Source organism: Chiloscyllium plagiosum, unplaced genomic scaffold, assembly GCF_037043375.1.
Source record: "Chiloscyllium plagiosum isolate Xiang-an unplaced genomic scaffold, Cpla_swu_hap1 HiC_scaffold_23, whole genome shotgun sequence".
Classification (NCBI taxonomy): Eukaryota; Metazoa; Chordata; class Chondrichthyes; order Orectolobiformes; family Hemiscylliidae; genus Chiloscyllium; species Chiloscyllium plagiosum.
Window position 1 is genome coordinate 59969502 of NW_028270161.1, and position 27510 is coordinate 59997011.

The 27510-nt window shown below is 41.7% G+C and overlaps 1 protein-coding gene across 1 annotated transcript in view; it reads left to right on the forward strand.

The window, feature by feature from the left end:
• The window catches only part of cfap54 (cilia and flagella associated 54), a 527984-nt gene that overhangs the window by 394994 nt on the left and 105480 nt on the right, over positions 1 to 27510 (forward strand). The window contains exons 56-57 of the mRNA XM_087999737.1: positions 10945 to 11127; positions 18397 to 18523. Of these exons, the coding sequence (XP_087855863.1) occupies positions 10945 to 11127; positions 18397 to 18523 (310 nt within the window). The remainder of the gene's footprint in view (positions 1 to 10944; positions 11128 to 18396; positions 18524 to 27510) is intronic.

A 27510-nucleotide genomic window follows, 5' to 3' on the forward strand; every position in this document is an offset into this window, starting at 1 on the left:
TCACCGCATCATAATTTCCCTGCCCCCAGCTATAACTCTTGCCCTGCAGTGCACACTTATCCCTCTCCATCACTAGAGTAAAAGTCACCGAATTGTGGTCACTGTCCCCAAATGCTCACCTACCTCTAATTCTAACACCTGGCCTGGTTCGTTACCCAGAACCAAATCCAGTATGGCCTCACCTCTTGTTGGCCTATCTACATATTGTGTCAGGAAACCCTCCTGCACACATTGGACAAACACCGACCCATCTAACGAACTAGAGCTATAGCTTTCCCAATCAATATCAGGAAAGTTAAAATCCCCCATAACAACCACCCTATTTCTTTCACTCTTCTCCTGAATCATCCTCGCAATCCTTTCTTCTACGTTTCTGGGACTATTAGGAGGCCTGTAAAAAAAACTCCTAACAGGGTGACCTCACCTTTCCTGTTCCTAACCTCAGCCTAGACTACCTCAGATGGCGAGTCTTCATCCATCGTCCTTTCCACTGCTGTAATACGATCTTTGACAAGCAATGCCACACCTCCCCCTCTTTTACCCCCACCTCTGACCCTACTAAAACATTTAAACCCTGGAACCTGCAACACCGTCGTGGGCGGCACGGTGGCACAGTGGTTAGCACTGCTGCCTCACAGCACCAGAGACCCGGGTTCAATTCCCGCCTCAGGCGACTGACTGTGTGGAGTTTGCACGTTCTCCCCGTGTCTGCGTGGGTTTCCTCCGGGTGCTCAGGTTTCCTCCCACAGTCCAAAGATGTGCAGGTCAGGTGAATTGGTCATGCTAAATTGCCCGTAGTGTTAGGTAAGGGGTACATGTAGGTGTATGGGTGGGTTGCACTTCGGCGGGGCGGTGTGGACTTGTTGGGCCGAAGGGCCTGTTTCCACACTGTAAGTAATCTAATCTAATCTGTCCCTGTTCTACCCATGTCTCCGTAATAGCCACATCATTGAAGTCCCAGTTACCAACCCATGCTGCAAGTTCACCTACCTTATTTCGTATACTTCTTGCATTGAAGTGTACACACTTCAAGCCACTTTCCTGTTTACAGGCACCCTCCTTTGAGATTGATGCCATGTTCCTAACCTCCCTACACTCCAGGTCCTGCACCCTAAAGCTGCAGTCTAGGTTCCCATGCCCCTGCAGAGTTAGTTTAAACCCCCCCCAAGAGCACTAGCAAACCTCCCACCAAGGATACTGGTGCCCCTCAGGTTCAGGTGTAGACCATCCTGTTTATAGAGGTCCCACCTTCCCCAGAAAGAACCCCAGTTATCCAAATACCGGAATCCCTCCCTCCTGCACCACCTTCCCCAGAAAGAACCCCAGTTATCCAAATACCGGAATCCCTCCCTCCTGCACCATCCCTGTAGCCACGCATTTAATTGTTCTCTCTCCCTATTCCTCGACTCTCTATCACGTGGCACGGGTAACAAACCAGAGACAACAACTCTGTTCGTTCTAACTCTGAGCTTCCAACATAGCTCCCTGAAAGCCTGCCTAACATCCTCAGCTCTCCTCCTACTATGTCGTTGGTGCCAATGTGGACCACGACTTCGGGCTGCTCCCCCTCCCCCTTAAGGACCCGGAAAACACGATCAGAGACATCACGTACCCTTGCACCTGGGAGGCAACATACCAAACGTGAGTCTCTCTCGCCCCCACAAAACCGCCTATCTGTGCCCCGAACTATCGAGTCCCCAATTACTATTGCTCTGCTCTTCTCCACCCTTCCCTTCTGAGCAATGGGGACAGGCTCCATGCCAGAGGCCTGAGCCCCATTACTTACCCCTGGTAAGTGTCCCGTCCCCCCCCACAAGTATCTTGAGGGGAACACTGCAGGGGGTCCCTGCACTGGCTGCTTCCTCCCAGTCCCCCTCACTGTCACCCATCTGTCTGCAATCTTTGGAGTTACTACTTCCCTAAAGCTCCGATCTATGACCCCCTCTGCCTCCCGAATGATCCTAAGTTCATCCAGCTCCAGCTCAAGTTCCCTAACACGGTCTTGGAGGAGCTGGAGATGGGTGCACTTCCTGCAAGTGTAATCAGCAGGGACGTCCATGGCATCCCTCACCTCAAACATGTTGCAAGAGGAACATTGCACTGCCTTCACTGCCATCCCTCTAAAAGTAACCTTTTAAAAAAAACTGGGTCTAAAGAATAGAACAAGCAAAATGCAGCACTTACCTACTTACTACAACGGGTCTTATTATTAGGTTAGAGGAGGAGGGAGGGTGGGAGGCACTACCTCTGTAGTGCCTCGGGTTCTTCTACTGCGCGCTTTTATAGGGAAAAAACCTACCCGGCTGCCCCTCTGGTCTTCATCACTTTCCCCTGCTGCTCCCGCTCTTTCTGTGAAGAGAAAAAAAACACCGCTGCCCGCTACCGGTAAGTAATTTTAAAACAAACTGTCTCACCTTAGCCACCACCCACAACTACAATACCGCACATTCAGTGTTAACCAAAAATCACATACCTATGCCAGTCATCTCAACCTTAACAAAAATCCCAATACGGATTCCCCCAGATCTCTAACAGCCAATAAAACTGATAGCATCTCAGAATTAGAGGAGGTTTGGGGTTGTTATATTCTCTTAATCAACTCTGTCAACTCTTGGAATGTTTTGATGTCTGGTGCCTCTGGGAAAGTTTAAGCCACTTATAACTGAGAATGCTGCGGGTCTGCAGGCAGTCAGAAGGATTACCTGTTGCTTTTCATATACCCCAATGTCATTTGCCTGGTGAAAATATTATATTCTTTCCACATACTGGGCCCAGTCTTTGACAGCAGGATCAAATGAGTCGAGCTTTCCAAATAAAGGCATGATGCCAGAAATGCTTACCCCCAACTCCAAGATGACTGCTGCAAGCAAATATTCTTCAGGCATGTCCTATTTTGTCCAGCTGCCATTGAAATAACTGCACAGAGGCTGGTCTCCCATTACCAAGTCACCCTTTATTTCCTTGTGGACAATGCACTGCTGGTGGTTAGCTAGCTGAGAGTCAGTCACCTGAACTGAGGAGATTCTAATTTTGTGGTTATATTGAAGGTTATACAAAAATGCAATACACAACAATAAATATAATACACCAGAGAGATAGGGACGCAAACTAAACACCCCAAATCTCAACGGAATCAACAACAATACATGAAATCATACAGAGTTTTTACACAAGTCACTGTTTCCTCCCCTCCCCCTCCCAAAATAGTACCATAATGACCTAAGTACATAGGATAATCTGTTACAGTCCCTAAGGGCAGAGTTAAACAGTAGGCAAAGGCCCACAATATACAGTTGCAAACACTTTACACACCACCTGCAACCAAGCATAATACAAAACAGTGTACAAAACATGACATAATTGAAAACAGCATTCAACAGTGAAATGCACTCGACACATAACCCAGCTCCCAGTAATCCTCTATGCTTTCCAGCCCACGGGTCCCCTATGCACCTTCTGGCATCGGTCCACCCTGCATATTAAGCCAATCTTTCTTGGCCTGCTTTTCTGACTGGTCATCAGCCGCCCTAGGTACTGACTGACCCTCCCCAGTCCTGCTTTCCCCCTCGACTGACCGTTGGCCACACAGGTCCTGGTTGCTGATGTGCGGTATTGTAGTTGTGGGTGGTGGTTATCAGTAGTGAGTCAGGAGGAGGGACAGTTCAATGGTTATCCTGGAGTTCGAGTAGATTTTGGGAAAAAAGAAGAAATTGCTGGAGAAACTGAGCAGTTAGCAGCATCTGTGGAGAAAAAGTAGAGTCAATATTTCAGTCCAGGCGAATATATAAGTGTTGGTTAGTGATAATCAATCCCAAAGCAAAATAGTTTCTTATTATTTTTGACAGCTATTTTCCTCCTTTAGTTAAGTGAGTATACGTGTCAAAAATAAGTGCATGGAAATTTCATGAGTACAGTGTTCCACTCAATGATTTCTACACAACTTTGACTGAGGGTTGAAATATTTATGTATACTTAGTAGCTATCCCTTTGTACTGTTTGGGCCCAACATTAAATTGCTCTCTAAGCTGCCAATCTGGCTGAACGTCTACTGAGACGAAAGAAATCTGAAGAAAAGGTTTATTTCAGTTGCTTTGATTTTTGTTGGAGAATTCTTGACCAGAGGAAGTAAATCTCCTTTGATTGTTTCTGAGATCTCTAAAGAAGATGCTTGCATCAGTGTTTATGTTTTTGAAATTTCATCGAGATGTTTGATGTTCACTTCACCATTCCGTTGTTTTGGATCTGAGAATGTCCTGTCTCTCTCAGTACCTAGTTCCATTGGTGACAATTCAGCATTGTTTGTCACATAACTTATTCCAGTGCCATGTCATATAACAGCAAATACAATATCAAGAATTTGAGACAAATATAATGAAAGGAACTTGCATGAATACATACATCTGAAGGCATGCAGAATGGTACAAACCTTTAGATCGCCAGATATGTTCCTGGCAAAATTCAGAGATTGAACAAATGAGGCTGTAAGGAGAGAAGGAACAGATTTGAGGATTGCTGCAGACATTTCTTTGGTACTATGGCTAAATTCAATAGAGAGCGTTCTCATCTCAAAAGGAAAAGGTTTTCATAAACCAACCACAATTCTGCTGATAGACTACAAGCAATTACTGTGACTGAAGAACCAGTCAAGAACAAGAAATCATTTTCTCCCACTCAAAGCCTGCTGTACCCACTGATCCCAAATCAACATGCAACCTCGAACTCTTCAACTACAGAAGCAAAGTTGCTGAATTATGACTTTAAGTTTGCAACACTTTTTTGTGAAACTACAAGCAAATAACAAGCTTGAAATGATGATTGACTGATCTGAATTTCATCTTTATAAGTATCTTTCATTCACATCTACTTTTAATTTTTGTATCTGTATTTTATCTACTAACTGTTATGTTTTTTATTTCAAAACTTTAAGCAATAATTATGCAATAAACTAACCTTTGCTCTTGTTCAAAACTAAATCTTTGTTCTGATTTTTAAAAATTGGAATACTCATGATCAAAAAAGGGGATGAATGAGCTACACAAATCCATAGTTCAGTGACCGTGCTGAAGACCTGCATGGTATGATCATGACAAGATATTTCATCATTCAGAGTGGTCTGTGAACTGAGAATCTGTGTGGATATGTTTTTCAATATGTAAATGATTCAATTTGGAATAAACTAGCAGCAGAGATTTAGTCTGAAACCAGTAAAGGTTCGTTTGTTACACAACTGTAAGTTGCTTAAGTAGAAGTAATTGAAGTTATTAACTAAATACATACAGAAATTATATGGAGGTAAGGTAAGTGATATAATAAAGATTAATTCAGTTCATTCCTTTAAGAGGTTGTGGCAGACTTGTAGATTGCACTTGAAGTGTTGGTTGTCAGGAGTGAAAGATTAAAGAATTGTGTTGATATCTTCTGTAGTTGAGTGGGTGCAGGGCAGGAGCACATTGGGGCCAGTGACCATATTTCTACTAGTTTTAAAATAGTGATGGAAGAGGATAGACCAGATCTAAAAGTTGAAGTTCTAAATTGGAGAAAGGCCAATTTTGACGGTATTGGGAAATAACTTTCAAAAGTTGATTGGGTGCAGATGTTCACAGTAAAGGGACGGCTGGAAAATGGGAAGCCTTCAGAAATGAGATAACAAGAGTCCAGAGACAATATATTCCTGTTAGGGTGAAAGGAAAGGCTGGCAGGTATAGGGAATGCCAAATGACTAAAGAAATTGAGGGTTTGGTTAAGAAAAAGAAGGAAGGATATGTCAGGTACAGACAGGATAGATCGAGTGAATCCTTAGAGTATAAAGGCAGTAGGAGTATACTTAAGAGGGAAATCAGGAGGGCAAAAAGGGGATATGAAATAGCTTTGACGAATAGTTAGGGAGAATCCAAAGGGTTTTTATAAATACATTAAGGGTAACTAGGGAGAGAATAGGACCCGTCAAAGATCAGCAAGGCGGCCTTTGTGTGGAGCCACGGGAGTCATAGAGTCATAGAGATGTACAGTATGGAAACAGAAACGAGTATTTACTATGGAGAAGGACTTGGAAGACATAGAATATAGGGAAATAGATGGTGACATCTTGAAAAATGTCCATATTACAGAAGTAGTAGTGTTGGATGTCTTGAAACGCATAAAAGTGGATAAATGACCAGGACCTGATCAAGTGTACCCTTTAACTCTGTGGGAAGCTAGGGAAGTGATTGCTGGGCCTCTTACTGAGATATTAGTATCATGGATAGTCACAGATGAGGTACCGGAAGACTGGAAGTGGGCTAACGTGGTGCCACTGTTTAAGAAGAGTGGTAAGGACAAGCCAGGGAACTATAGACCAGTGAGCCTGATGTCGGTGGTGGGCAAGTTGTTGGAGGGAATCCTAAGGGAGAGGATATATATGTATTTGGAAAGGCAAGGACTGATTATGGATAGTTAACATGGTATTATGCATGGGAAATCATGTCTCATTAATTTGATTGAGTTTTCTGAAGAAGTAACAAATAGAATTTATGAGGACAGAGCGGTAGATGTGATCTGTATGGACTTCAGTAAGGCATCCGACAAGGTTCCCCATGAGAGACCGGTTAGCAAGGTTAGATTTCATGCAATACGGGGAGACCTAGCCATTTGGATACAGAACTGGCTCAAAAGTAGAAGACAGGGTGGTGGTGAAGGGTTGTTTTTCAGACTGGAGGCCTGTGACCAGTGGAGTGCCACAAGGATTGGTGCTGGGTCCACTACTTTCCTTCATTTATATAAATGATTTGGATGTGAGCATAAGAGTACAGTTAGTAAGTTTGCAGATGACACCAAAATTGGAGGTGTAGTGGACAGCGAAGTAGGTTACTTCAGATTACAACAGGATCTTGATCAATTGGGCCAATGGGCTGAGGAATGGCAGGTGGAGTTTAATTTAGAAAAATGTGAGGTGCTGCATTTTGGGAAAGCAAATCTTAGCAGGACTTGTACACTTAATGCTAAGGTCCTAGGGAGTGTTGCTGAACAAAGAGACCTTGGAGTGCAGGTTCATAGCTCCTTGAAAAGTGGAGTTGCAAGTAGAATAGTGAAGAAGGCGTTTGGTATGCTTTCTTTTATTGATCAGAGTATTGAGTACAGGAGTTGGAAGGTCGTGTTGCGGCTGTGCAGGACATTGGTTAGACCACTGTTGGAATATTGTGTGCAATTCTGGTCTCCTTCCTAACGGAAAGATGTTGTGAAACTTGAAAGGGTTCAGAAAAGATTTACAAGGATGTTGCCAGAGTTGGAGGATTTGAGCTATAGGGAGAGGCTGAACAGGCTGGGGCTGTTTTCCCTGGAGCGTCGGAGGCTGAGGGGTGACCTTATAGAGGTTTACAAAATCATGTGGGACATGGAGGGGATAAATAGACAAAGTCCTTTCCCTGGGGTGGGGGAGTCCAGAACTATAGGGCATAGGTTTAGGAGAAAGTGAGGTCTGCAGATGCTGGAGATCAAAGTTGAAACTTTATTGCTGGAACAGCACAGCAGGTCAGGCAGCATCCAGGGAACAGGAGATTCGACGTTTCGGGCACAGGCCGAAGAAGGGCCTGTGCCCGAAACGTCGAATCTCCTGTTCCCTGGGTGCTGCCTGACCTGCTGTGCTGTTCCAGCAATAAAGTTTCAACATAGGTTTAGGGTGAGAGGGGAAAGATATAAAAGAGACCTAAGCGGCAACTTTTTCACACAGAGGGTGGTACGTGTGTGGAATGAGCTGCCAGAGGAAGTGGTGGAGGCTGGTACAATTGCAACATTTAAAAGGCATTTGGATGGGTAAATGAATAGGAAAGGTTTGAAGGGATATGGGCCGGGTGCTGGCAGGTTGGGCTAGATATCTGGGATATCTGGTCGGCATGGACGGGTTGGACCGAAGGGTCTGTTTCTGTGCTGTACATCTCTATGACTCTGAGTAGTCAGAGCTAACCATGATAGGTTGGTGCAATACATATAGCAGCTTTGGGGAGCAAGTGACTATCCTTTTTTATTACTGGTTCTGCTGCACAAAATTTGAAAGGGATTATTTCCATACAACTTCCTCTGTGACTTAGTGACAGAGAACCAGCTCTCACATACTATTCAATTTTTTTAAAATTCAAAAATAATCCATTATTTAAAAGTGTATTTATATACATAATCATTAATGCAGTTCAATTCTTTTCAGGAACAAATGAAGGAATCAAACAGACCATGGAGTTTGATTCTACCAACAAACAAGCCTACATATATTTGAGGCACCGGGAGGGTCTGATAACTGAAAAGATACCCATTTAACTTTGGCAGAAAGACCTCAGATGGTGGTCTTTTCCAACTCTGTCGCAGCTGCCGCAACCTTTAGTGCGTCCCTCAGCACATAGTACTTGTGCCAGTCTGCAACATTCAGTTGCTCTGGAAGACCCACAGGTTTCAGGCAGACCAAAGAGCAACCTTCACCGAGTTGATGGTTCTGCAGGCGCAGTCGATGTTTGTCTTGGTGTGTGTCCCAGGGATCAGACCACAGAGCACAGATTCCTGCATCATGGAGCTGCTCAGAATCTTTCTCCAGACTTTCTTTGCAAAGGCACATTCCAACAAGAGATGTGTGACAGTTTTTACATCTTTGCAGCAGCTATGAAGGCAGTTTGCGGTGGCACAGACAGAACGGGTGTACAAGAAGGAGCTCACAGGTGGTGTCCTTCTCACATCTGCCACGCAATGTCTTGGTGTTTGTTGGAAAGTTCTGGTGATGAGGTTTTCTACCAAATGACTTTGACAGTCTGCTCAGGGGACCATGTGACAGGATCCATCTTCTCCTTTTTCTATAAGGTCTTGAGGTCACTTACATGCTGACCACTTCCTGATGGACTTGTGGTCGAAAATGTTTTTCTGCAAATTTCTCCACAAAGGACAGGTGGTACAGAATGGTCCAACTACTTGCAGCGTTCCATCAGTACATAGTGACACTTGGTACTTGAATGCACAGCTTGATTAAGTTGCAGATGGCCATCAGGATGAAGGTGATGCTGTTCTCCAACCCCCACCCCTCAATTATCCAGAGCTTTGGACATGGTGTCCTTGTAGACATGAGGAGAAAGTGAGGTCTGCAGATGCTGGAGATCAGAGCTGAAAATGTGTTGCTGGAAAAGCGCAGCAGGTCAGGCAGCATCCAGGGAACAGGAGAATCGACGTTTCGGGCATAAGCCCTTCTTCAGGAATGAGGAAAGTTTGTCCAGCAGGCTAAGATAAAAGGTAGGGAGGAGGGACTGGGGGAGGGGTGTCGGAGAGTCCCTCCTCCCTACCTTTTATCTTAGCCTGCTGGACAAACTTTCCTCATCCTTGTAGACATGGTCCATCTTCGACCTCCAGATAAAATGGAAGATGGCTTGGTGACTGCAATTGTGCAGGTTTAGGGAATGGGCTAGACCTGCACCACATATAACAACAGAAAGAGTGCCTCATACCTGATGACCAGCTTTATACACACTCCTAAAAGACAAGTGTCTGCCTCACATTGGCAATGCGCTCCTCCCAAGATTTTGTGTATGCCCCAGTCCCTCTGAACCATTACCTTCAGGTAATCTGTCCTGACTGTGAAGGGGATAAAGGATTTGTCAGCCCAGTTCTCAAAGAACGTGGCCTTGTTCCTTGATTTACCTTGACTCCCGAGGCTAGTTTGAACTGGTCACAGATGCTCATGAGTCTGTGCACTGACAGTGGAGCCAAGCAGAAAATGGTAATGCCATCCATGTAGAGGCTTTGATCTGGAGGTCTTTGCTGCCTGGAATAGTCACTCACTCTTTTCAAGCTTGCAACCTTCCTTATGGACTCAGCAAAAGGCTCTATATAACATATAAACAAAGCAGAAAGCAGAAGAAAGCAGAATTCTGCCTGACTCCAAATCTGATTGGGAAACTTTCTGATTCCCACCCATTGTTTGAGACTGCACTAATGATGGGGTTCATCAGATGAGGGCATTGCTAATCAGGCCAGCATTGTTGCCCATCTCTAATTGTGCAGAGGGCAGTTAAGAGCCACTCACATTGCTGTGGATCTGGAATCACATGTTGGCCAGATCAGGTAAGGATGGCAGTTTCTTTCTGTAAAGGACACTGGTGAACCAACTGGGTTTTTCTGGCAATCAACAATCAACTAATCAATTAAGACTCTTAATTCCAGATGTCATGGTGGGATTCAAACCTTGGTCCTGCCTTCCTATAAATGTGAAGTCAGCTACTTCGATAGGAGAAACCGAAAGGCAGAATATTTCTTAATTGTTACAGGTTGAGAATGTGGCGCTCCAAAGGGTGTCTTGCCTGGTAAGTCACTAAAAGTTAGCATGCAGGTGTAGCAATCAATTAGGAAGATGGAGGGATTTGAGTGCAGAAGCAAACATGCTTTGATGGGACTGCATCTAAAAAATTGTGTAAAGTTTTGGCTTCCTTTGGATGTACTTTCCTGAGAGCTGTGCTCCCCAAGCTTTTACCTACTGTGACCCCATTTAGACCACCTGACATTCTTAAATATTGGCTGGAGTGATTCATACCAGACATTAATGTGCTTCAGAGGTCAAATACAAAGTATTTTCCTGCCACCTTGAAATTTTATGACTTGTATCTTCTGTTTCAAATTATGCTGTGGGAGGACAGAGGGTCACCCTCAGATTATACCATATTAATACAGGAGCAATATTTATATGTTCACAATATTACATTGAATTTTAATAAATAGAAAATCAAATGAGTTACATGTTAAACAAACTGTCCTCTGCTCTGGAATTTCCAATGACTGTCAGCCCGTCATAATCTGAAGCGCTAAATATTGAAACAGACTGTGAAATGGAAAGTGCATTCACTTTTATCCAAGAGCTATGACATTTTAAACAGTTTGCTCTGTCCTGTTTTACATTTAAGTTGTTGTAAATTTGTTTTTATGTATGTTTTACTCTATTAACAGGAGATAATAAATCTACTGAGGGGAAGACAGTTTCTTTCATCTAGGGCCCAAATGATTCTTGCTCAAGCTTTTCTTCAGCTCAGCGATTTAAGAAAGTCGGAAACTTTGTGTGACTCAAAAGAAGCTGCAATGCAGCAAAAAATTAATCTGTGTTTGTCAGCCCAGAAACTGATTTTTGACCAGGTACTATTTTTCATTTTATTTTTATCCATTGAACTGACAAAACGGCAGTAACATTTTATGTAACAAATCACATAGTTATGATCCAATTGAACATTGTTCCTGCTCTTTCATCTTTGTGCTAATAAATTGAAGCGTCAACATTGATGGTGTGGAAGTTGCTTGGAAGTGAGTTCAATCATTTTCAGCAAAAATGGCATCACTTAATAAGGATTCTAGCCACAAGTTTCAGAGGGGCTGATGTGTTGTAATATGGAATTTTTAAAATTAGGCATGTTTGTGTATCTATAAAGACAAAGGAAATGATTCTCCAGATAAACACATTTCATGACACAACACTAGGAAACCTAGAAGAACAGAGCAATTTTGGGGTACTTGTCCACAGATCTCTGAAGGTCGCAGGGCAGGTTAAAAGGGTAGTTAAGAAGGCATACAGGAAACATGACATTATCTGTTGACGCACAGATAATAAGAGCAGGGAGATTATGTTGGAGTTATACAAAACTTTGATTAGGCACCAACTGCAGTGGTACGTACAGTTCTGGTCACCGCATGACAGGAAGGATGTGATGCACTGGATGGGATGCAGAGGAGGTTCACCAGGATGCTGCCTTCTGTGGAGCACTTTAGCTATGAAGAGAGGCTGGATAAACTCAGTTTGTCTTCTTTGGAGCAGAGAAGGTTGAGAGAGGACCTGTTTGAGGTATACAAAATTGTGAAGGCCATGGACAGGATGGATTGAAAGCAGCTGTTCCCCTTTGTTGGAGAGTCAGTAATGAGAGGACATACCTTTTAAGGTGAAAGGCAGGCGGTTGAGAAGAGGTTTGAAAAAAAGTTTTTTTTCATCCAAAGGTTGGTGAGAATCTGGAACCAAACTGCCAGAGAGGATAGTTGAGGCAGGAAACCTCAAAACCTTTAAAAAGTACTTGGACGAGCACTTGAAATGTTATGATATTCAAGGCCATGGGGCAATTGGTGGAAAGTAGGCAAAAAAAATATGGAAAGAACCTTGGATGCTCAAAATCTGAAACAAAAACAGAAATTACTGGAACATTTCAGCAGGTTTGGCAGCACCTATGGAGAGAAATCAAAATTAACGTTTTGGGTCCAGTTACCCTTCTTCAAAACACCATTGTGCTCCATAACGCCTGAAAGGAAAAGAAATGGTTTCTTGTTAGGTGTCAAATGAGCAAGAGGATGAAGTGGAACTGGGGGTGCAGGGCAGCTCTCAGCCAGCATACGATCAAGAGTGTGTATATGGCAACCCATGGCAATGAGTTGTGAGCTCAGGAGGTGACGGAATGTTGAACATTTCCAAGATACTTGTGATCCTATGTGGATTCAAAATATGAAAGTGGGATTAGTATAGATTGATGAATTGAAGGGTCTCATCTCTGCTGTATAATTCTCTCTGTCTCTGGTTGTCTATGAACTAAATGATGTCATAATCCTGTTTGGATAGTTAGCGGTTAAAGAAAAAATTCAGTGAAACAGCAATCAGCAGGCAGAAATGTGCCATGAGACTTCACAGGTTTAACAACTTTATTGTATACATAAAGAGAAATGAACCAAGCAAATGGCATTAACTTAGCACAAAGACCTATGCAACAAAATCAGTTCAACTCCGAAACGGAAAAAACAAAGAACTACGGATGCTGATTCTGAAGGTCACTGGATCCAAAATGCTTTCTCTCCACAAGTGCTGCCAGCCATGCTGTGTTTTTCCATCAATTTGTGTTTGAAAATCAGTTCTACCATTTACTTTCCTCCCCAACAATTTCTTGTCTTACAATATCTTGAAGGTTCCTTCACTTTTCTTGGAACCAACTCTAAAGGTATGCCACGTCTCTCTAGAATTTCATTGAATTCCAGTTTTTCCTCAAGATACAAATCCCATGGAGATCCTCCCATTAGCATTTTGCTGAGAGCCTCCTTTTTTTAAAAGACCTCATGAGCACAGACACTTTAGTTCCTTGACCTGGCTGAGAAGGTGCAGAAAGGATTCACCAGAATAATTTAAGGGATGATAATAAGACCATAAGGTAGAAGAAAAGAATTAGGCAATTTGGCCGATTTTCGTCAGCTCCACCATTCAATCATGGCAGATGTATTTCAGATTATGAAGATAGAATGCAGAAATTAGGACTGTTTTTCTTGGAGAAAAGGAGGCAGAGAAGAGATTTGGTTAAGGCATTCAAAATCGTGAGGGATTTGTACTGAGTAGATAGGAAGAAAGTGTTCAGCTCATGGAAGGATCAAGGATGAAAAAGCTTGGATTTATTTGGTAAGTGAAAACAATGCAAAGTGGTTAAACATTCTGTTTGAGAGTGTATTGAAAGCAGATTCAACTGAAGCAATCAATTTGGAATTAGACTGTTATTGGAAAAGAAAGGATGTACGGGGTTACAGTGAAAAAGTGAGAGAATGATATTGAGTGAGTTGTTCATTCGGACAGCCACATCAGGTACACTGGGCAGAATGGCCTTCTGCATTGTAACATAGCATCACAGAATCCTACAGTGCAGACAGAGGCCATTTGGCCCATCAAATTTACACCGACCTGCCAAAGTGCATCCCCACCACCCTATCCCTATAACCCTGCATTAACCATGACTAATCCACCTAGCTTGTACATCTCTGGAGTGCTTCTCTCCTTTGGGGACGGCACGGTAGCTCAGTGGTTCGCACTGCTGCCTCATCCACCAGGTTCCCAGGTTTGATTCCAGCCTTGGGCGACTGTCTGCGTGGAGTCTGCACATTCTCCCCTTGTTTGCATGGATTTCCTCCCACAGTCCAAAGATGTGCAGGTTAGGTGAATTGGCCATGCTAAATTACCCATAGTGCTCGATGCATTAGCCTGGGTGAGTTACTCTTTGGAGGGTCGGTGTGGACTGGATGGGCCAAAGTGCCTGTTTCCACACTGTAGGGAATCTAATCTAATCTAATCTTTTGACTCATAATAGTTCAGCAATACTATGGTTTTTGAAATATCCCAGCTTCTTTTCCCTTCACCAAATCCAAACTGTGTTTGATCCCCAACCTACATCATATATTCCACGTAGTGAATAATGCATTCAGTACTTTCTCTGCTTAAATGAGGGCCTGACTAACTTTTCTTTCCTTTGGCTGCCCTCAATCTGTGTTTTGCAATTTACACTGGACCAAAGGTTACCACGAGGAGAAAATGAGACTGCAGATGCTGGAGATCAGAGTCAAAAGGTGTGGTGCTGGAAAAGCACAGCCGCTCAGGCAGCTTCCTGATAAAGAGCTTATGCGGAATGGACTCGATGGGCTGAATGGCCTTACTTCCGCTCCTATGTCTTATGGTCTAAAACACCGACTTTCCTGCTCCTTGGATGCTGCCTGTGCTTTTCCAACACCAAATGTTTTGATAAAGTTCACCAACGCTTTCTCAAGGGCAATTAGGGAGGGCAATAAGTGCTGGTTCAGCCAACAACACTCCTATCCCTTAACAGCAGAGAAAAAAGATTTTTGGATTGGTTGGGGACTCTAATGATTCTATCGTGAATCCATCTAAAATGCACAGGCATTTCACAGGTGTAAATGGAGTTGAAATTCTACTTAAATTTCACTAATGTTATTAGATTAGATTACTTTACAGTGTGGAAACAGGCCCTTCGGCCCAACAAGTCCACACCGACCCGCCGAAGCGCAACCCACCCATACCCCTACACATCTACCCCTTACCTACCACTACGGGCAATTTAGCATGGCCAATTCACCTGACCTGCACATCTTTGGACTGTGGGAGGAAACCGGAGCACCCGGAGGAAACCCACGCAGACACGGGGAGAATGTGCAAACTCCACACAGCCAGTCGCCTGAGGCGGGAATTGAACCCGGGTCTCTGGCGCTGCGAGGCAGCAGTGCTAACCACCGTGCCACCGTTATGATGAAATTACATCAGGATTTTGGCCCCTGAGGGTTTCTTCCTGTCTCCCCTTCTAAACTTAGTAGGAGTGAGGCTTCTAAAGAGAGAGAAAGCAGGTTTCAGCAATTTACACTGTTTCTATGGCGATCCCGCTGGGGTTATGAGAGTGCTGCAGCCTCCAACTCTCCCAATAGAGATTTCAAGCCTACATGTATAACCTAGTAAAAAACTGGTGTGGTACCAATTCACATTCACCTCACACAGAGGTGCTGTTCAATGTTTTGGTCTCAAACCACTTTAAGTGGCAGAGAATTCCTTTGGCTCACTATTCTCTAGGTAAAGAAATTTCTCCTTATCTCAGTCCTAAATGGCCTACCTTATATTCTTAGACTTAGACTTAGACTCTCTGGTTATCAGGAACATCAGAATGTTTTGGTTTCTATGAGATTCTATCCATTACCCTCCCAACCACCACCCCCACCCAGCCTTCCAAACTCCAGTGAATACAATCCTAACCGATTTAGTCTTCCATCATATGTCAGTACAGCCATCCAGGAATCATTCTGGTAAACCTTTATAGCACTCACTGCATAGCCAGAACATCCTTCCTCAGACAAGGAGTCCAAAACTGTACACGATATTCCAAGAATGGTCTCACTAATATCCTAGACAATTCCTGCAATTCATCCCTGGTCCTGAACTCAAATCCCCTCATTACTTGCCATCTCATTCTCGCTCTCCCCTTCAGTAAATTAGACAAATAAACACTGACCATGCTACTCATGCTGTGAATTAATGACAAAAATAAAATGCTGACAGTTGCAATACCCTGAAATTATTTTTTAGCATAGGGATCGTCAGACATGATGGCAGAAATCTGAATCTGTATCCTCTCAAATTAGACCTTCATAACGTCAGTCTCGGATTCCACTGCAGTACCAGACTTTGGAAGGTTTTTGCTTGCCAGTCAGACCCCATTATAGCCTTAGCTTATGAATAGATCAATTGCAGTATTCCAAAATCCCCTAGATTCTGGAAAGACCCAGGCTGTTTGGAAAACTAGAAAAGTAACACTTCCATTCAATAAAAGAACGATAGGAAGGAATAAACTTTTTGTCAGTTAATTTAAATTCACACATTGGGAAAATGCTAGAATCTATTGAGAAAATAGTAACAGGACATTTAGAAAAGCATAATAAATGTAAGTAAATAAATAGTTATGTAAAAATGGAAATCATGATTGATAAATTTATTAAGAGTTCACTGAGAATATAACAAGCAGTGTGGGTAAAGGGGAACCTGTAGATGTAGTCTGTTTGTAGTATATTTCTAAGAGGCATTCAAAATGACTCTGCAAAAAGTAACATCATCATGAGGTCAGAGGTGGTGGAGATCACTGATCACCATTATTTGGGTAACCTCAGATACTGGTGTTATCATTGTTCATATGCACAAAGGCCTGAACAACATCCAGGCTTGGGCTGATAAGTGGCAAGATAACATTAGTGCAATCCGAGTGCCAGACACTGATCATCTCCGTTAAGATAGAATCTAACCATCACCCCCATGACACTCAATGGTCGTAAATCCACCACTATTAATACCCTGTGGGTTACCACTGACCAAATACTAAATTGGACCAGTCACATAAATATTGTGGCTAAAATAGCAAGTAAGAGGCTAAAAGTTCTGTGGAGTGTAAGTCACTTTCCATCTCCCCATTGCAAAAAGCAAAAGTCCCCACTTGCCTGGATGAGTGCAACTCCAGCAAAACTTAAGAAGCTGGAGACCATTCAGGCCAAAACAGCTGCTTGATTGGAACGACATCCATCATGTTCAACATTCACTGTCTTCACCACCAAAGCATTATAAGCACATTGTGTGCCATCTACAAAATACACTGCAGTAACTTACCAAGGCTCCTTTGACAATGTCTTACAGTTATATGACTGTTGGCATCCAGAAGGACAAATACATCAGATGCATTGGAATACCACCTCCTGCAAGGTCCCTTCAAGCCAAACACCAACCTGACTTGGAAATATATCACCCAGTCCTACACTGTCTCTAATGAAAAAATGTGTAATTCCCTCCTTAACAGCAATGCGCATATACCTATAACTCTTGTATGGCAGCAGTTCAAAAGGCGGTTCATTACTACCTCCTCCAAGCTAATTAGGGGTGGGCAATAAATGCTGGCCTAGCCAGTGGTGCCCATGAACAAATTTAAAGTATGGTTACTGCAGATGGTATGATCTTGTGGTTTTGGGGGTGATATATTAGTATGAATAGAGGATTGGCTAACAGGAAACAGAATTGTGATAAATTGATTCTTCAAATTGGCAAACTGCAGCTCGAATAATTTCACAGATTAAGTCTGGGTCCTCAACTACTTATTTTTAATATGAATGACTTGGATGAAAGGACTCTGTAGCAAAGTTTGCTGATGAAACAAAGGTAGATGGGAAAACAAAAACAGAAAATCCTGCAGAAACTCAACAGGTCTGGCAGCATATGTGTACAGAGAAACAGAGTTACTGTTTCAGGTCCAGTGACCCTTCTTCAGAAATGGAGTTCTGTTATTGTTTCAGATTTTTAACATCCACAGTTCTTTGTGTCAGATGGGAAAGTAACTTCTGAGGTTATACAGAGTTTACAAAGGGATAGTGATAGGTTAAGTGAATGGGCAACATAATATCTGGAATATAATGTGGGAAAATGTGAAGTTGTTCACTTTGACAGGAACACTTGAGAAACAATATTATTTCAGTGTGGAAAGACAGCCACAAGATGCAGTACAGAGGTATCTGGGTGTCTTTGTACAGGAAATGGGCAGTCAAGAAAATAAAAGAAAGTGTAAATGCTGGGGTTAGTATTGACCAAATGTGTGTCCATTCTGAGTGTTGGCTGGCAAAGGTCTTATAAGCTTTGAGTTCACATTTCAATTATCTTTGCTGAGAGTGATCTCAGACAATGCCTTCCACAAGGTGAAAGAAGGACCAGATAGCCTGAAAATTCATCCATATCTCTCAGAATGGTGAGTTGAATGTACAAAGAACACTTAATAAACTAAGAACAAAAAGACACACACTACCCAGTAGCCATCAATGCATACCAACCATGAGGCATTCCAGAGCTAAACTAATCTCAATGCATAATGATGGCGCATGCATGAATAAAGTGAAATCAATGTAAGATGAAATATTAATGTGCTCTCAAGATTAATGTTGATGGCAATAGAGTTGGCCATGATGTTGATTCTAAGCAACCTGTTTTAATTTATGTATGTATATCATGCAAATGTTTAATTTTCTTTAGAGAAAATAAGAGTCTTTGGTCAAAAGGTGCACTGAACTAATAGCTTTGTGATTCCTGTACAGCTTGTTTCACTGGGAGAAAGTGTACAACATCTAGATGATGGAAACATTTACTCCCTTCCAATATTCCCGCTGAAAAATATCTATCTTCCACAAATTATCTTGATGGCAAAAATTAAACTAAGACTAGGTAAGTGAATGTGTTACAAAGTTTTTCACCATATTGAGTCTGGAGGTGAAATTATTATGTGATTAGGACGTCACGGTGGCACAGTGCCTCACAGCTGCCAGAGACCCGGGTTTAATTCCCACCTCAGGTAACTGTCTGTGTGGATTTTAGATTAGATTACATTACAGTATGGAAACAGGCCCTTCGGCCCAACAAGTCCACACCGACCCGCCGAAGTGCAACCCACCCATTCCCCTACATTTACCCCTTTACCTAATTGGCAATTTAGCATGGCCAATTCACCTGACCTGCACATCTTTGGACTGTGGGAGGAAACCGGAGCACCCAGAGGAAACCCACGGAGACACGGGGAGAATGTGCAAACTCCACACAGTCAGTCGCCTGAGTCGGGAATTGAACCCGGGTCTCCGGCACTGTGAGGCAGCAGTGCTAACCACTGTGCCACTGTGCCGCCCACACAGACACGGGGAGTTTGCACATTCTCCCCGTGTCTGTGTGGGTTTCCTCCCACAGTCCAAAAATGTGCAGGTTAGGTGAATTGGCCATGCTAAATTGCCTGTAGTGGTAGGGGAATGGGTCTGGGTGGGTTGCTTTTCGGAGGGTCGGTGTGGACTTGTTGGGCCGAAGGGCCTGTTTCCACACTAAGTAATCTAATATATGATACCACTTCAAATGAATACATTATTATCAATTGCAGCACTTTGATAATATTCATAATTTTCATCAATAAAACAACTTCCTGTTGCTGTACAAAGTGGGTTTTGACCAGGCTGCAAGGAAGATTAGATCTAGCCAAAAAAGAAGCATGGTCAAGAATATTGAGAGGGGGTCATAGTCAAGAAGAGTGATTTTTGTGATACTTTTAAAATAAGTGTCTCAATATAAATTAGTTTCTGGGAGAAAATTTCAGGGAACAGGGGTACTGTCTGAAAGATCATTGTTGGAACAGAAAACATTAGCAGTGATGTAATGGAAGAACAGAGAAACAAGCAATGTCCTTGAAGCTGTGAGATGATTCATGCCTGGATTAGGATTTTGAAAGCAAAGAAGTTGTATAGAACGAGAGGCTACCACTGAGGAGGTGAATTTGGAGGAATCTAAAAGTTGTCAAGAGTTATCAGAAAATTAGCAACTTGATTAGATTAGATTAGATTAGATTACAGTGTGGAAACAGGCCCTTCGGCCCAACAAGTCCACACCGACCCGCCGAAGCGAAACCCACCCATACCCCTACATTTACCCCTTACCTAACACTACGGGCAATTTAGCATGGCCAATTCACCTGACTCTGCACATCTTTGGACTGTGGGAGGAAACCGGAGCACCCGGAGGAAACCCACGCAGACACGGGGAGAACGTGCAAACTCCACACAGTCAGTCGCCTGAGGCGGGAATTGAACCCGGGTCTCTGGCGCTGTGAGGCAGCAGTGCTAACCACTGTGGGTAAAGAATGATTTTTTTTTGATCTGGAGGATAATATGGGAATTAGGAAGTTCATTTTAAGGAGAGAAGGTTAGATATTAAACACTATGTCGTTGGCATCAGAGTTGTTAGTGGAAGATAAGGGGTAGATTTGCTTTGCAGGGAAGAATTTTAAATACAATCACTACGGAAAGGATACTGATAAATTATTAGAACTAAAGGCGGACAAGTTCTCATGCCTTGATGGACTTCATCCTAAACTCTTAAAAGGCTGCTGAATTATATTGCTTTTAATTTTCCAAAATTCCCTAGATTCTGGAAAGATCTTAGCGAATTGGAAAACAATTTAGGAAGCAAATTAAACAGAGACCACAAAACTAAAGGGCAGTTAGTCTACCGTCTGTGAGAGGGAAATATAGAAAATATCATAAGGAGGTTCCAGAAGGGGAGTTAGAAAATGTCAGTACAAATCTTGGTCAGAAACAATGTTATTAAATGAAAGGGTAATCATCTTTGTTTAATTTATTAGAGTTCTTAACAAACATGAAAGAAGAACCGGTTGATGTAGTGTACTTGGATTTCCACAATGCATTTCACAAGATGTTACATCAAAGATTATTAGAATTGATAAAGCGACGTGCTGGAAAAGTCACTGCAGGTCAGGCAGCATCTGAGGAGCAAGAGAGTTGATGTTTCAGGCAGGACCCTTCTTCAGGACACACTTAAAGATTATTATTCAAATTAAGAACTCATGATATAAGGGTTAATATATTAGCATGGAGAGAGGGTGGTAATGCAACAGAAAGTAGGCATAAATTGATTATTTTTAGGCTGGCAGGATATGATGAGTAGAGTGACAAAGAAACCAGTGCTGGGATCTTGACTTCCTAATCTCTATCAATGATTTGGTTGAAGTGACTGTGTATTAGCGAAATTTGCTAATGATGCAAAGATAGATAAGAGAGTAGGTTCTAAAAGTGACATAAGGAGCCTACAAAGCGATATAGATAGGATAAATGATGGGCAAAGAAATGGCAGATGGAGTAAAATTTGGGAAAAGGTGAACTTATCCAATTTGGTATAAAAATAACATTTATATAAGTGAAATAGATCGCAGAACTTTGAGGTACAGTGGGGTGCGGGAGTGCTGCCACGTGAATCATATAATATTAGTGTGCAGCTGCAGCTAGTTCTTAGGAAAGCAGTTGGGAAGCTGTTTGTGGTTGCAAGGGGAATAGAATTCAAAAATGGTGAAGTTTTGCTACAGTTGTACAGGGCATTTGAGAGATCGCATCTGGTATACTGTGTACAGTTTTGGCAAGAACAAAATTGCATTAAAAGTAGTTCAGAGAGGGTTTGCTCAACTAATTCCTGGGATGACTGCCTTATCTTACAAGGAAAGGTTGGATAAACAGGGCCTGTTTAAACTTCTGGCTGACATTTTTGCATCATCATTAGCCATGGGTGAGGTCTCGGAAGACTGGAGCCATTATTCAAGAAGGGCTGCAAAAGAAAAACCTGGGAATTATAGACCAGTAAGCCCAAGATCTGTAAGTTACTTGAAAAGATTCTGAGATAAGATATACTTGCAATTGGAAAGACAGGGTTTGATTAGGAACACTCAACATGGAACAATCATACATTGGAACATTGGAACAATGATTAGGAACATTCATACCTCACAAATTTGTGAGCGTTCTTTGATGAAGTGACCAGGAAGGTACGAGGGCAGGCAGTAGCTATAGTCTATATAGATTTCAGTAAGGCCTTTGATAAGGTTCCACATGGTTGGCTGCTCTGGAAGGTTAGATCGCATGGAAACCAAGGGGAGCTGGCAAATTAGATGTACAATTGGCTTAATGGTAAGACGCAGAGGGTAATAGTGGAAGGGTGCTTGTCGGACTGGACTCGGGTTCAGTGCTGAGTGCCTCAGGGGTCCATTGCCATTATAGAGAGAGGTTGGACAAACTAGGACTTTTTTCTGTAGAGTTTAGGAGACTGAAGGGGGCATTTATAGAGGGTGTATAAAATCATGTAGGCATGAATAGGGTGAATGCACTCAGTCTTTTTTCCAGGATTGGGGAATCAAGGACTAGAGGGCATCAGTTTAAGGTTAGAAGGGAAAGAATAAAAAGGAACCTGAGGGGCAACGTTTTTACACAGAGAATGGTACACATATGGAATAAGGTGCCAGTAGAAGGGGTTGAGGTGGGTACATTAACAACATTTAAATGGCATCTGGACAAATTCATGGATAGAAAAGATTTAGAAGGATATGGAACAAGTGCAGGGAAATGGGATTAGTGTAGATGGACATTTTGGTCAGTGTCGGCCAGTTTGAGCCCAAGGGCCTGTCTCTGTGCTGAAGGACTCCATGGCTCCTGTAATTGCAGATGATCTTATTAAAACTTATAAGTTTGTGAGAGCATTTGTGATGGTAGATATTGAAAGTTGTTATGGTCCAGGCAAGATTGCTGCAAAACATTTTAAGGTAGCCCAAAACCTAACATTTATAGTTGTTTTAAGCAGATGTGAAGCAGTTGGTCAAAGCACTTGGTTTCAAACAAAACAGAATTTATTTATGCACATACAAAAGAAAACCAAACTTAGAATAACATAACTATTTGAAAACCCAACTGACACGAAAACACAACTTAACAAGGAGCGGTTCTGATTTCATGCAACATGCCATAAACACACCCCTTGACAAAAAGGTAAATTCAAACACAGGTTTTTACAGGAGAGGCGTGACAGAGAGAGAGAGAGAGATGATCAGCCTGGTGTTGTTTCTTTGGGTCACCAGCTAAAACTAACCCAAAACTAGAAAAAGCCCTGATCTGAGAGAACTGGCCACTCCCCCTTCATTGTACAATTGTTTCTAAAAAAAACCTGGAAGCCTTTTCTAATTGTTCACTTAAGCAGCATCAGTTAGCAGTTATTAAAGTAACCAGTTCAGATATTTTGGCATATCTGCCTTTATGACTCCTCTTGAAGAAAGAACCAAGGACAGAATAATCTTGTTAAAGGAGCAGCATTGTCACATCTTCCCCCCCCCCTTTAAAAAAAACCTTAACCTTCTGTAGTTGATACACGACAACACGTATACATTACATTGATGTATAACCATGCAAGCATGCACTTACTACATTCTATTTCAGTCTGTTTATTCCTGCCACTGAAAGCCTCTGTTTCTTATCCAAGTCTCAACAATACATTGGCAATCACATTTTTCTTGTTGCTACGTGCACAATTTTCAAATTAAATGGCTGTAACAACAAACCCCATCTAAACTGTCTGGAAATTTAGTCCTTAAATTTGTCCACAAACTTCAATGGGTTATGATTAGTATATATAATTGTCTCAATTACTAGTAACACAAATATTAAAGTGTTGTAACACCAACATCAAGCCCAAAGTCAACTGTCGAATATTTCAACTAATGAATGTTCAGTTTACTGGAGAAATATCCAATAGGTCTTTCTCTCTTCTTGTCGTCTTCCTGTAAGAGCACAGCACCAACACCCACATCACTCGCATCAATAGCCACCTTGAATGGCTTTGCACTATTTGGTTTGGCTAATACTGGGGCTGTGGTTAAGACAGCTTTCAGGCTGTCAAATGCCTTCTGACAGTGCACTGTCCACTAAACGTCTTGCCTTTCTTAATAATTCATTGAGTGGAATAGCTACCCTGCTAACATTTGGTGCAAATTTCCGATAAAATACACTCAGTTCGGGGAATCGTAATACTGCGCTTTTTGTCAATGTTATGGGAAAGTCCCTTTGTTTTTGCACTCTGTGGGGTCATTTGTCCATGTCCAATAACATGGCCCAGGAAAGTGACTTGGGCTTTGGCAAAATTCACTGTTAACCAGGTTTAACACCAAATCCGCTTCCCAAAGTTGATTGAACAATTCTGATAAATGTTGCAAATATTCCTTCCACGTGTGACTAAAGATCACCGGGTCATCAATATAAACAACACAATTGGGTAATCTGGAAATGACCTTATTGGTTAGTCTTTGAAATGTGGTTGGTGCATTTTTCATACCAAATGGCATGACTTTAAATTGATACAGTCCATTCGGCATTGTGAAAGTTGAAATTGTATGCACTGTTATGGACGAAGGTATCTGCCGATATCCTCTGAGCAAGTCCAATTTAGAAATAAAAGTTTCTTGTCCCACATGTTCAATACAATCTTCCAAACAATAAATCAAATAGGAATCAGACTTTTTAAGTGCATTGATTTTACGATGGTCAACATGTTACCATGGTCAACATGGGTATCATCTGGTTTTTGCACCATTACTATGGGTGAGCTCCAGTCACTGCAAATCACTTCAATTATGTTGTCTTCAATGCATTCAATTTCTTTTTGAACCTGTGCCAACTTTAGAGGGTTACGCCTATAAGGATTTTGCTAAATCATATCAGCATTTCGTATCTCTATGTATGCATAATTAGGTTAGTGCTTCCCTGCTTATTTCCACATATCTCCCCATGTAATAGCATGGATATTTCGATTTTCCTCTGGAAGGTAACTCCATAATTCATCCTAATTTTTGACAACTTTGTTATTGTCCAATTTATGGCTTACTGTGTAAGCCATAACACAGTCTCCTTTTGTTTTCATTTGCTGTCAAGATTCCCTTTGAGCATATTTCTTTCTGTCTGGCGTCCTTATCAAGTAGTTCACCTGACTCAATCTCCTTTCAACTCGATAAGGTCCATTAAACCTTGCTTTTAAAGGTTCACCTATCACTGGAAGTAACACTAACACTAATCTCCAGTAACAAAATTGCGAGTTTTTGATGTCTTGTCCACTTCCTATTTCATAGTAGGCTGTCATACTTTTAAATGCTATCTATCCAACTCCCCCATTCTATTTAACTGTTCCCTAAAATTTGACACATTGTCCAAATGTGTGGTCTTTGAATTATTACTTACCAATTTCTGCTTAATCAATTTTGGTGGTCCTCTCACTTCATGCCCAAAAACTAATTTCAAATGGACTGAATTCAGTAGATTCATTTGGAGCATCTCTGATGCAATAAGTCCAAATGGAATTCCTTTATCTCAATCATCTGGATAGTCTTGACTGTAAGCCCTCAACGTGGTCTTTAATGTCTGATGCCACCTTTCTAGCACTCCTTGCGATTCTGGATGGTTTGTAGATTTGAATTGTTTTATTCCTAAGGTGTCCATAACTTCCATGAATAATTTTGATGTGAAGTTTGACCCTTAATCTGATTGTATCTCTGCGGGTAGTACATTTCTAGTGAAACGTTTGAGTAGCTCCTCTACAATCGCTTTAGCTGTAATATTGTGTAATGGAATGGCCTCTGGAAATCTAGTGGACACATCCTTTATTATTAACAAATACTGATTGTTTTTGGTAGTGGTTCTACGCAGTCAATTAAGAATTTTATAAAAGGCTCCTCAAATGTAGGAATACGTATTAAAAGTGCGGGTTTTATTACTGCCTGTAATTTTCCAATTACCAGACATATCTGTCAAGATTCAACTGCATCCTTGTGCTGTTCAAGCCAGTAAAAATGTTTTTGCATTTTAGCTTGAATTTTTCTTACCCCTAAATGACCTTCTACTCGTAGTTCATGTGCTACCTGCAACACCACCTTTCTATAATCCACTGGGAGTATGACTTAATGAACTTCTGCCCATTTTCCATTTGCCTGAATATGTGATGGTCTCCATTTCTTCATTAAGACATTTTTAAGATAGTAGTACTTAGGGATGCATTCAGATTCTTTCACTGTGTATGCTTTATGAATCAATTGCTTTAGTTTTTTTTGTCTTTCTGCTGTAACTCAGTTAATTTCTCAGAGCTAAAGTTGCCTACTTTGTCATCCATCTGCTCCTGGTTTGACTCAACCATTTGACCAAACAGGGTCTCTGATAATTCCACTTCAACCTTCTGATCTGTATTCTAATCTCTCCTGTTTCAACTCATGACTTTGTGACCTTGTTACCTCACAGTCAGAAAAAAAATCCCAGGATATGCCTCCTGTAATTCCTCAGTTGCTTGATTTTCCACTGGCTTTTCATCCACAGTAGGCAGCACTCCGACCTGTGAACCAGGTATATTGTTAGCAAGGACAAATTCAGTTTGTCCAGTACTCCTACCATGACTTCTCCACTCTTCACTGGACAGTCTAACCTCACTCTACATGAGCACTTCTTGTCTCAACATGAATTCCCATTACTAGCACCTTTTCTGGCAATTGTCCTTTAGAGGTACATATCTCCTCATTTCTCAACATCAAAGATTGAGAGGATGCTATATCTCTTAATATTGTAACTTCTTTACCTGCTACTTCTGACCTATGTGAGTAAAGTTTACCTTTGTAAGTATATGATTTAAGAAGATCTGACCCTTCCTCCTTAACCAACCTCTGATCAGGTTGTACATTCTGGTGCAGCTTTTTAGCCTCCACTGTACTTTCCATTACCACTGCAACAAAATTTACTGGCTTATCCTGATTTCCTACATCTGGCTTCCCAGTGCTTTTCCTAACCCACCAACACCGATTTCATGTGGCCTACTTTATTGCAGTGAAAACACCAGAGCTTTTTAAATTGTCTTTCACCTTCATGGGTTTCCTTTTAACCTTGTGGTAAGTTATCCTTATGATCTTCACCAAGATCTACTTTTCCCTTATCACGAGGATTTCTCTTTTCCCAAATTTATATTCCTCATGGATTGAAATTGATGTTGGAAGTCAAACTTTGATTTATGAACCAACTCATAATCATCAGCCATTTCAGCTGCTAATCGTGCTGTTTCAACTCTCTGCTCTTCCACATGAGTTCTTATTGCTTCAGGAAGTGAATTTTTGAACTTGTCCAAAATAATCATCTAAGAGCGTCATAGTTTGCTCTATTTTTAATGTCCTTACTCACCTATTGAAATTACTTTGTTTTATTCTTTCAAACTCAATCTAGGTTTGACCAGAGTCCCTCCTTAGATTCCTGAAACATTGTCTGTGGGCTTGCTGGTGCAACTTCATATGCACTTAAGATGGCTTTCTTCACCTCCTCATATGCCCCAGATCCCTCCTCTGATAGTGATACCTCACTAGCTCTATCTACAAGTTTCTTTGGATCAACAAAACCCACATAGTCAATCATCACTGTACATGTTTAGCCAACTTCTCAAACCCATGAAGGTGAAAGACAATTTAAAAAGCTCTGGTGTTTTCACTGCAATAAAGTAGGCTTCCATATCCTTCCCATCAAATTTAGGCAATGCTTGAATATATTTAAATAGATTCCAACCAGCCCTTTGGCTACCGTAGGTATGCTCTTCCTCATTAAGCTTACCTTCTACCTTCATCTCCCTCCTTTTAAGCCAACTTTCCTGTCTAAGTGCCAATTTCTGAAGTTCAAACTCACTCTTTCTTCCTTTCCTGTTTCTCCTTTTCTCTTTCTTCTCTCTCCTTTTCTTTTTGTTCTGTTAAAGCAATTCTGTCTTTTTCTTTTTGTTCTGCTAGGGTCTTTCATTCTTTTTCTCTTCTGTTTTTAATCGTAATACAAACAGTTTCA